This window comes from Bufo gargarizans, chromosome 7 (genome assembly GCF_014858855.1).
Source record: "Bufo gargarizans isolate SCDJY-AF-19 chromosome 7, ASM1485885v1, whole genome shotgun sequence".
Taxonomy (NCBI): Eukaryota; Metazoa; Chordata; class Amphibia; order Anura; family Bufonidae; genus Bufo; species Bufo gargarizans.
In genome coordinates this window covers 199,601,349-199,612,850 of record NC_058086.1, presented here as the reverse complement: position 1 = coordinate 199,612,850, position 11,502 = coordinate 199,601,349, and the positions used below count along the sequence as shown (strand labels likewise).

The 11,502-nt window shown below is 46.2% G+C and overlaps 1 protein-coding gene across 1 annotated transcript in view; it reads left to right on the top strand.

Annotated features, from left to right (window-relative positions):
* The first annotated feature begins 1,437 nt into the window (after positions 1-1,437).
* Positions 1,438-11,502, top strand: part of LOC122943763 (phospholipid-transporting ATPase ABCA1-like) — a 110,197-nt gene continuing 100,132 nt past the window's right edge. The window contains 1 exon segment of the mRNA XM_044301769.1: positions 1,438-1,799. Within this exon segment, the coding sequence (XP_044157704.1) occupies positions 1,757-1,799 (43 nt within the window). The 5' untranslated portion in view covers positions 1,438-1,756.

The following is an 11,502-nucleotide window of genomic DNA, read 5'->3' as shown; positions in this document are numbered from 1 at the left end:
TACCACAGCCTGATGTTCTTATCAGCTGTATACAGGATCATCATTCCTGACAAGTAAGAGAGGACCATGAGGCGGCAAGTGCATGTTTTGTACCACTGTATCCAGTATAGGCGATACATTCCGTTCTGATAGAATGCAATGTATCAGGAGTTAGAAGCCATGGGCTCACAGAGGATTGTCTAGACTTGGAACAAGGGCCACAGTCTAGTGAGGAATTAAAAATGAATGAGGAAAGGCTGAGTGGGTTTTCAGGGACTTTTACACTGACGACCTATTCCTAGAATAGGCCATCAATATCAGAATGGCAGTGGTCCGACTCCCGGCACCCCGCTGATCAGCTGTTCTGCAGTAGCTCTGGCATCCATTATATAGTGGGCAGAAAACTGGAGCTTCACCATGGTAACAAGCTCCGTCCACTACACAGTGAGCGCTCAGCAATTTCGGAACTCCCAAACCACTCCTTCATTTCGGCGGGCCCATTCTGGGGACAGCAACAGGTCTCAGAGGTGGGCCCCACACCTATCTGACTTCGATGGCAAATGACTGAGTGGACACACCATCACCCCATGTAAATAGTGCGGCGGTGGGTGCCATGTTATATACCCTGCACTGCGGCCTGGTGATTTACATCTATTGTACAGTGCTGTCACCGGGCCGCGGTATGTGATGAGTAGCCGGGGCATTGGCGGATCTACTTCCCGTCCCTATGAGGGCCAGAAGGGCTTAGGCGGGTGCTGCCTTACATCTGACATCCCTGGTTAGGGGTGGCTGTGATAAGAAAACCCCTTTCACACCACTCCATTATGCCATCCATTCCAAGGGCGTAGCTAAAAGCTCATAGGCCCTGGTGCAATAGTTCAGCTTGGGCCCCCGTCCCTCAGTGCTTTGTGGGCAGGGGAACCCATAGCCTTCCTGCTGCCTCAGGCAAACATTGAAAGGGCACCTCTCCCTCATGCCAAATTCTTGACCTAACCCCTTTCCTACAGGCACAGGTGTAAATTGACCAGTATGCACTTTCTATACCTTTATAATGCCAGTGTCTTATGTGGCACAAGGGTCTTTGGGCCCGGTAGCGACTGCTACCTCTGCACCCCTATAGCTACGCCCCTGCGCCATTCCCCTTCCTCACATGTACTGCCATATACCCTGCACCTGACACCCTATGGCTACACATTCTAGGCTGACAGAAGCCAGCACTACGGTTAGCATGCTAATGATATATCCGTGTGTGCTTTGTAACCTGTTCTTCCAAGGAAGCCTGTCTCAGTGCAGTCACCGGGCCAGCCCTGCGCCATGTATGACTCAGAAGCAGCAGAGGAGAAGACGTCATTTGTTTACCAGAGCTCCTACATACATGAGAGAAGACACCATTATACATGACTATCTCCCCTCAGCCCGGGCGGGAACACAGTGAGGGGCAGCAGGTGAAGCGCCGTCCGCACTGCACGGGCCGCATCGCCCTCTTAAGGGGCGGGGCCTGAGTACACGTGCTGCCCGCACATAAACAGAGCGCTGCTCGCGGTGACCGCTAGTAACCCCGCACACTGCGCCGGCTATAAAAGGAACTCCGCCAGATAACCGCACGCTGCCGCCGAGGAGGTTTTTCTTCTTCTTCTATTTCTCTCCAAGGCAGAGAGGGGGAGACAGTGTGCAGGACATATCCAGTCAGTGCACGCCAGGGGAAGCATCACATCTGTTGTGTCCGGGCTGCAGAATACACCAGTCCCATGAACGTGGCTGCGCTGAGGGGCTACTGATGAGGGGGCTTTCTTCTGAGGAGCCAGCACCCTGGGCACAAGGTAAATGAGGCGGCTGCGCTGAGGGGCTACTGATGAGGGGGCTTTCTTCTGAGGAGCCAGCACCCTGGGCACAAGGTAAATGAGGCTTCTGTGGGGTGAGGTGGCTGCGCTGGTGACAGCGGTGTCACCTTGTTTGTTATTGTGGTGGCCAAGGTCGGTTCTTCTCTCACCCCAGTATTTGGTCAGAACTGGCCAAAGCCAGGAGAGGACCCTCCAGAGAAAAGTGCGGAGGGAGGGTTTGTTTTTTATTTTTGCTGTACAAATACTGATAAAAACAAACACTGACCGAATCCTGAGGGTGTGGGAGAGGACCCCTGTATGCGGGGAGTCAGGATTGCGGGGGTCGCTGCTTCCTGTAGACTCTGCCTGAGCCCCCCACTCCTCAGTGACTTCTGGAAGATGCTGTATTACCAGGGTCTTATTTACTGTACAGTATGTCCCACCGCCCAGTTCTGGTTTTGGAGTGTGGGGTACAGCTGGAGGGAACCAGCTGAGAAACCTACAAACTCCATGCAGATGTGCTTCTCTGTGAGTCCCATCTGTCCTGCCATGGCAATATCCAAAGATCATAGAAGGAGCCCCTGGGACAGTGTGTGGAGAAATGCAGTGCTGGCCCCCTCCTCATCATCTGTGAGCAGGAGGACATTATACACAGGGAGAAATGCAGTGCTGGCCCCCTCCTCATCATCTGTGAGCAGGAGGACATTATACACAGGGAGAAATGCAGTGCTGGCCCCCTCCTCATCATGTCAGCGGGAGGACATTATACACAGGGAGAAATGCAGTGCTGGCCCCCTCCTCATCATCTGTGAGCAGGAGGACATTATACACAGGGAGAAATGCAGTGCTGGCCCCCTCCTCATCATGTCAGCGGGAGGACATTATACACAGGGAGAAATGCAGTGCTGGCCCCCTCCTCATCATCTGTGAGCTGGAGGACATTATACACAGGGAGAAATGCAGTGCTGGCCCCCTCCTCATCATCTGTGAGCAGGAGGACATTATACACAGGGAGAAATGCAGTGCTGGCCCCCTCCTCATCATCTGTGAGCAGGAGGACATTATACACAGGGAGAAATGCAGTGCTGGCCCCCTCCTCATCATGTCAGCGGGAGGACATTATACACAGGGAGAAATGCAGTGCTGGCCCCCTCCTCATCATCTGTGAGCAGGAGGACATTATACACAGGGAGAAATGCAGTGCTGGCCCCCTCCTCATCATGTCAGCGGGAGGACATTATACACAGGGAGAAATGCAGTGCTGGCCCCCTCCTGTGTACAGTGAGCAGGAGGACATTATACACAGGGAGACATGCAGTGCTGGCCCCCTCCTGTGTACAGTGAGCAGGAGGACATTATACACAGGGAGAAATGCAGTGCTGGCCCCCTCCTGTGTACAGTGAGCAGGAGGACATTATACACAGGGAGAAATGCAGTGCTGGCCCCCTCCTCATCATGTCAGCGAGAGGACATTATACACAGGGAGAAATGCAGTGCTGGCCCCCTCCTGTGTACAGTGAGCAGGAGGACATTATACTCAAGGAGAAATGCATTGCTGGCCCCCTCCTCATCTGTCAGCAGGAGGACATTATACTCAAGGAGAAATGCAGTGCTGGCCCCCTCCTCATCATGTCAGCGGGAGGACATTATACTTGTTATTGATCCCAAGATTCCTCCATAAGCTTGTGTGTAGATGTATCTTAGTGTTGTCCCCAGATCAGTGATTGACTTGTTGTTGCTGACCCCCCCCCCCCCCCATATACAGCTTCTTTGACCAGTGATTTGCCTTGCTGATCCCCTACCCTGGCTGTGACCCCCATTCTCCAGGCCTATGACCAGTGATTTGCCTTGCTGGTCCTCACCCTGGTTGTGACCCCCCCCCCCCATATGCAGCCTTTATTACCAGTGATTTTCCTTGTTTTGCTGATCCCCCCCCCCCCATCTGCAGCCTCCATCATCGGCTGCTCACCATTAGAGCCAGGCGCTGATCTGTTGAGATCTGCGGAGAGGAATGACCGGCAGTAACCTTTCTGTGTAGTCACTGGGAAGATAAGTGCACAGGAAAGAAGTGGAGCATGTGAAATATACTAGATAGATGTGCCAGTCCTCCCAGTGTGTTCTGGGGCTCCTTACACCAGTGTTCATGGTTCTAGTAATGGTTTATAGCTCTCACATCACTGGATTTACTGATGTTTGGCTAATGCCGTCTTGATAATAATTTATTAATAATAATATTAGAGTGTGTATATATACAGATGTAAAAGTGCCGAAAAAGACACTCGGCTCAACTGCCTCTCTGTAATGGCATGATTTATTACACAGTTACAGTACTACAGACTTTGGCTCATGCACACAGCATATATTGGGCTGTCTACTGTACATACATGTGCCTCCAGTGTCATACCTGGCACACTCCATTGGATTCCGTGTATGCGTTGCTTCTTGGGGAGTATTCCTCTGTACATGTGGAGTCTGACCCCGTACAGCAGTGCTGGTATGCTCTGTACTAAAGGATCCGCACAGGCTCTATGCCAGTGTGATGGGCACTTTGTTTTTGCCATGTCTGTGGTTGCACTCTAGGTGTACATTTGATTGTGGAATAGTATATTTTTTACTTTTATCAGGGTTATTGGCAGCAGATCTCCCGGTGTAATCAGGAATGTGCTGCTAACGATGAATAGTACTGAATGAGGGGGGAACAATCATTGCATCGGCCTGTGTAAGGGTAGGTTCTCCTACGCAGCAAACTCCGGTAGTCCACAACGCACCACTGGATGCCTATTGCTGCTTTCCCTTTCAGATCCCATTATAGTCAATGGGTGCATGGCGGTATCTGGCTATGCCGGATATGGTAAACCCCAGTAGTCTGTTCCTCTGCCGGAACAAACTACCAGAGTTTTTGCCGCATATGTGAACCTACCCTAATGAGCGCTGATAAATGCATAATACAGCCTTTACCCTCAGTCTACAGCCCTTATCTATACTTATCTAATGGCTTCTGACTTTTCTGTCAGTTTGATAAGAATTGAGCTTATGAGCTGTCAGGGCTACAGCTCAAGTCATCAAATCTTCTCACTGATGGATTCAGTGTAAAGGCTCATGCACACAAACTTATTTTTGGACCCTTCCATTTTTTTTTTTTTTTTTTTTTTTTTTTTTTTTAGCCCGTATGTGGAATCATTCACTTCAATGGCGCTGCAAAATTTGAAATTACTCAGTGTGTATTCTGTTTCCGTATGTTCGTTCCACAAAGAAATAGAACATGTTCTATTATTGTTCACGTTACGGACATTGTGGGATAGCTATTCCATTCCGCAGAATGCACATGGCCAGTATCCATGTGCATTCAATATTAATTGAAAAAATAATTGGGGTGTTTCTACAGTAGGAGTACCTCAGAGTCTCTTCAAATGGGGCATGGTGCCCAAAAAACATTCCATGCCCTACAAAAACCGTACAGTGCTCCTTCTCTTCTGAAACCTGTAGTATGCTCACACAGCAGTTTACAACCACATGTGGGGTGTTTCTGTAAACTGCAAAACCAGAGTAATAACTATTGAGGTTTGCTGTTGTCCCTTGCTGTGTTACCTGAAAAAAATAGATAAAAATTGAAAATCTGCACAAAAAATACAAATGTTAAATCGCCTGTAATTCCTGTGGAACACCTAAAGGGTTAACAACGTTTCTAAAATCAGTTTTTTTAATACTTTGAAGGGTGTATGAGGTATCACTATCTGTCTGAAGAGAGAGAAAAATTTAGAAAATAGGGAATTTTTCCAAACTTTCTGTAAATTTTGGATTTATTTTTATAAGCGGCTGAAATTTACCACTAACATGAAGTACGATGTGTCACTAGAAAACACTTTCACAGAATCACTTGGATAAGTAAAAGCGTTCCAACATTATTACCACATAAAGTGGTGCGTTTTGCAAAAATAGGCCGCCAGGAAGGTGAAAAATGTCAGGAAGGGGTTAATACCAAGATGAGTTGGTGAAACTGTTATAACCATAAAACAGACTCCTTTAGTAAAGTCCAGTGTGCAGTTTCTTCAGTCATACTAGTAGTACAGTAGAGCAGGGGCATAGTGTGACTACTAGATCCCACAGGAACGTGTACCAGCTCTCATGATTACTGGGCACTAACAGGATTTTAGTTTTTTTTTTTTTTTTGTACTTACACCGGGCGGTTATGGTTATGACCACCGGCAGGATTTGGGATCTTAGTAATGGGCTAGTAATACAGTCGTTACCCTGAGTCATATCTGAATAATGTAGACATTGGGGACATTTACAAAGGCTTCACACTTTTTTTTTTGAAAATTGAATGAAATTACAACCAGGGTAGGTTTCAGTTTCTGGCACCCGAACCTCACAGATGTGAGAAATTTATCGAAAGACATGTGCCAGTTAATAAATTGGTCACATATTTCGTCAGGGGGTCTTGATGAGGTATCACTAAAGTTTTTTGGGAGAAAACGTAGTAGCCCTAGCTTCTGTCCTTAGCAGAGATGAAGATGGCCGATTGACTTGCATTATTAATGCTTTTTTTTGCCTACAATTTGCTCTTTGGATAGTCTGACGTTCATCTTCACATCTTATGAGTAAAGATTGAAACCGGTCAATGGAGTGTGAAGCTACGATCTGCTCTAACTGGTGTTCGAGAGCCTAGATCCCAACCAGTGGAAACCTGTGGTGTACATTATAGGTCTATAACATCTCAGTCACCTACACTGGGTCTAATGGCTCTTCCATTCCCTGGAAGGTAGATGGCATTTGTATGTTCAATACCTGACCAGTACTAGGATGAAGAAGCACCTGGATATCTTTTGCAAATGCCTTTTTGGCTTTTTACAACTTGGGTATGTTTGACCATCTTGGTTGGGGGCGACCACAGATTGCAGTATAGCTGGGCTGCCATAGGGATGAATGGATCACAGCACAACTCGCTTGTTGGCTGCGACCATGACATGCAAATCACAAACAATCCAGCGGTGCGAGAGCTGTGTTCTCTCTAAGGGTACAGCTACATGGAGGCACTGGTTGCGTAGCAGCTGTCAAGGCCAGGATCACAGAATATCAATGATTCTGTAGATATGAATGTGATCCCTGTGTATGTCGCAATAAATCCAATACTGCTGGCGATCCCATTCATATCTATGGAATCACCACTACTCTGCGATGTGTCTCGGTGAAGCCGTACCCTAATGTTTACCTGCACGCCCTGTACATTGTAGTGGCGCAGCGTAATTGGAGCCTTTTCTTGTATTCGCTTGAATGGGACAAACAGTTGTAATTGCATTGAAACCGGAATCATTATTTTCCATACTGGCACTTTTTTTTTCATTTTTTTTTTTTTCTCCATCAGAGGCTTATGCAGATATTGCGTGTTTTTGATGCATGTCGGTATTGACATAAGCAGACAAAGGGAAGACGGGATTGCCAGGTAAAGTACAGCACAAAGTGCAGCATCAGCACTGGTCTGCCATGCATGCAAACATGAAGCCCTTTGTCTACTTAGCAAGAGAAGAGGATGTTTTTCAGAAGAGGAAGCCCCAGGGCTTGCTGGGATGCTGGATATTTCTGATTTATTAGTTTTAGAGCCATTATCTGGCATTGCTTTCCTTTTAATGGACTCAGCAATTTCTATACAATGGTGGGAATAGACATGATTGTGCTCCGGTTGCCCCACAAGTGGTTTTAATGGAAGTGGGTGCTTACAGTCAGGTCCTATGTTTGACTTTAACACATGATCCCTCACAAGCGTTACTCCTGTCCAAATAACGTAGTGTGTGTGTTTTCTTGCACAAGTAGATGGATGTGAATCCTCCTGTCCGCTTGTTATGTGCATGTGGAAGGTTTCACTATGATCTGTAGGTTGCAAATGGTAATTGCAAGGTCTAGAAGACCAACGTGAATTTCCAGTGTGGCTTCATGCATGCAGTAGAGAGCTTACTGAAGCCTGGCTAGATGTTGGATCATCCCTGCTCACACCAAAGCCTCATGCACATGACCGTTTGTTTTATGCCATCCACAAAATATGCATGCCGTCAGTGTTCCATCTGCATATTTTTGCGGACACGTGGACGTCAGTGGGTCCACCTTTTGAGACCAAGTATAGGACATGTTCTATCCTCTTGTGGAACTGACGTATGGACACAGAAGGCACATAGATCACCCGTGTGCTTCCCACATCCATATGTCCGATTTGTAAAAAGATATGTCTGTAAAATGAGGACCACGGACCCATTGAAGTCAAAAGGTCCGCACATGGACCTCATCTGTATTTTGCGGTCCATATATATGAATGTGGTGGAAAAGAAATTAAGGATGGAGTGTTTAATCCACATCCCAATATTAATGAACGGGGTGTGCGTCATGTTGATGAATATGGTGCATGCCACACTGTGTATGGACATGGAAAAGCATGATATCTATACACAAGGATGGACGAGCGTGTTATTAGTAATTAAAATATGCAGCCATGTTAATCCGTATACTTTGTGTGTTTTTAATATTGCGATTTATCAGATGGGACGGGTCTCTGTTCCTGTTTTCCAGGTAAAACACTGTCCTTTTGGGGATTTTAAAGTCACCAAGTTCAGCTGGCTGCAGTACCACTTGTGGGTAACAGGTGGCGGTACAGAGTCAGATTCCTCTTTCAGTGTTTGATGTAGGCCCTTGTGGATCATTACTGTGACTTATGCCATATGTTTTAAAGGAACCTAAAATTTAAAGTTAGTCCCATCAGACAGATATATGCTTTAGGCCTCATGCACACGACCGTTCTGTTTTTTGTGGTCCGCAAACTGCGGATCCGCAAAAACGGAAGCAGTCTGTCTGCATTCTGTAATTTGCGGAACGGGCGCCCCATTGTAGACATGCCTATTGTCCGGATCACGGACAAGAATGGGACATTCTATTTATTTTTTTGGCGGGGCAAAGGATGCGGACAGCACACTGAGTGCTGTCCCCATCTTTTGCGGCCCCATTGAAGTGAATGGGGCCGCATCTGAGCTGCAAAAACTGCGGCTCGGATGCGGACCTGAAAAACGGTTGTGTGCATGAGGCCTTATTGAAGGAGCAGCTAGCGGCGATTTAGCAAGTCATTTTCATTCAAAAGTCGTCCAACTAGACGAGACAATAATTGCTGAGTCATTTTGCTGTTTGCTCGTTGGTACCATTATCTGACCCTAGCAGATTTCTGATTTGACGAGGGGGTGTGGCGGCGACTAATGATCTTCCAGTCAGGTAGGTTTCTCAGTCTTTTAGGCCCTTTAGCCATTGACTGGTATTACAGTATTACAGCTAAAGCTGACACCATGGGAGGGTGCATAACACAGGGGGGCAAAGAAGACCAAAAAGATTGCCATGCACTACCCTCATGCCATGTGCCAGCTGAGTGTTCCTACTCTGTTGTGGCGGTTCCCTTTTCCCGCTCCACTAGCAGAGCAGTGTTTTACTCTGTTTACATCACCATTGACTATTTAGCCTTCAGAGATGCAGCTTCTTAGCCCAGTCTTCTCCTGAGATCCTCATCCAGTGTCTTGTGTATTAGAATCTCATTACGGATAAGCTGGAGAGCAGTTTGTTCAGTCTGTTCTTTTCTGTGGTATCATAGCGTCCGCCAGGAGTAATGGAACCAGTGCCAAAACTCAGCCCATCATATACCCAAACTGACAATTAAATATGATTCCAAAAGACTGTCATATAACGGTGCTAATGATCCTGCTGTCGGCCCAGAGATCTTTTTTCCTTCCAAGTATATTGTTCATTGGAAGAGATTTACATTCGGTATTACCCTATGACTGGCCTGAGCTTTCTCACTTCTGCTGGTACTGAGCCACCCTGCATCTGCATGGTGGCACAGCTCCGCTCTAGGACGGCATGCACCCTATGTGAGCAACTGCATTAGAAGCATCCTATGTTAGGCCTCTTCCATTGTCAGGAAAAAACTGATGGTTTTGCACACAAGTTCAATCAGTTTTTTCTGCAATTGTGTTCAGTGTGTTTTTTTTTTTATTTTTTTTTCCATCTGGATTGCAACCAGGTTACATGCGTTATTCACGCGCGTGAAAAGAAACAGAAGAATAACCATCTACATCTCCTAGGAACCATCAGTGAAAAAACGCTTTGCATCCAGGTGCATTCAGATTTTATGCAGCCCCCGTCACTACTATGGGGCAAAGGCTACACAAAAGACTCACAATATAGAACATGTTGAGAGTTTTCCTCAATGCAGAGATGATGCGTCCGAGATGAACGGGTCAAGATTTAGTCCGGATGCTATGCGTTATCTACACGAATCACATCCAGATGGAAAACTCTGTCATGTGAAAGAGGCCTAATAGGTGGGGAGCATAAGAAAATAACATTGGCACGGATTTACTAATGGTAAAAAATGACATAAGCTTAGGCTACTTTCACACTAGCGTTTCTATTTTCCGGTATTGAGATCCATCATAGGTGCTCAATACCGGAAAAAAAATCTTCTATTTTGCCCACATTCATTGTCAATGGGGACAAAACTTAACTGAACAGAATGTACCAGAATGCATTCCGTTCTCATACCGGAGAGCAAGCCACAGCATGCTACAGTTTGCTTTCCGTCCTGGGATGCGGAGCAAGATGGATCTGTCATGACCCACAATGCAAGTCAATGGGGACGGATCAGTTTTTTCTGACACAATGGAAAACGGATACGGTATGTCCTACATTGACTTTCAATGGAGTTCATGACGGATCTGTCTTGGCTATGTTAAAGATAATACAACCGGATCCGTTCATAATGGATACAGATGGTTGTATTGTCAGTAACGGAAGTGTTTTTGCTGAACCTTGCCGGATCTAGCAAAAAACGCTTGTGTGAAAGTAGCCTTAGCCAGGCTGGCTAGACCTGCACCAGGTTGGCTTACTGAAATAGATTATTACATCAGGACTGTGGCGCAATTTTGCTGCAAAACAGAGCATTTTAGACCATGCTCCTTTCTGCTAAGCCCCACCCCTTGTCGAGCATGCTGGGGGGAAAAAAGTGTAGAAATCCTAGCTGCGCCAATTTGCTCATCTTTTTAGATAAATATTTCTGGCCCAGACACATTAGTAAATCTGGGCCGCTGTCTGCAGTTTCAATAGGTTGAGAGCTACATATTCTGAATAACGTTTGAATATTCCTGTAACAGTGGATCGTGTTTACTGGAATGTAGTAAGCCTTCAGTGTGCGACTCTCTCGGGGACCGCCATCTATTTCCTCCCTAATGACCTCCATGCGGCTCATTTGTTATTTACATGTATACTCTATTGGCTCAAAATGAATAAAATTGTCGGCTTGCCAGTATTTTCCCACATCTTTAAAAAATTGTCATTTGCTCATACAACGTTTTACAAATACTGCACTTTTGTGGTGAATATTCAATCAGCGATTGCTTTGGGGTGCAGTATTTGTAATAGTTGTGCAGTGCAGGTATCGCCGTGTTACTAGTATTTATTACCCATACCACGTCCTGTCCAGTATCTTGGCTGAACTGGTTGGACATCTGTCTTTTTCAACCATACTATAAGTGTAGCTCATAAATCCTATTTTGTGGGCATGTCTGTATATGAATTGCAGCTTACTATGAGGGACATTTAGGTCCTTATTATACCAATATGCAGCATCCACTCTGGAAAATGCGAATTGTAAAATGCTGTATATCCTGCACATGTCAAA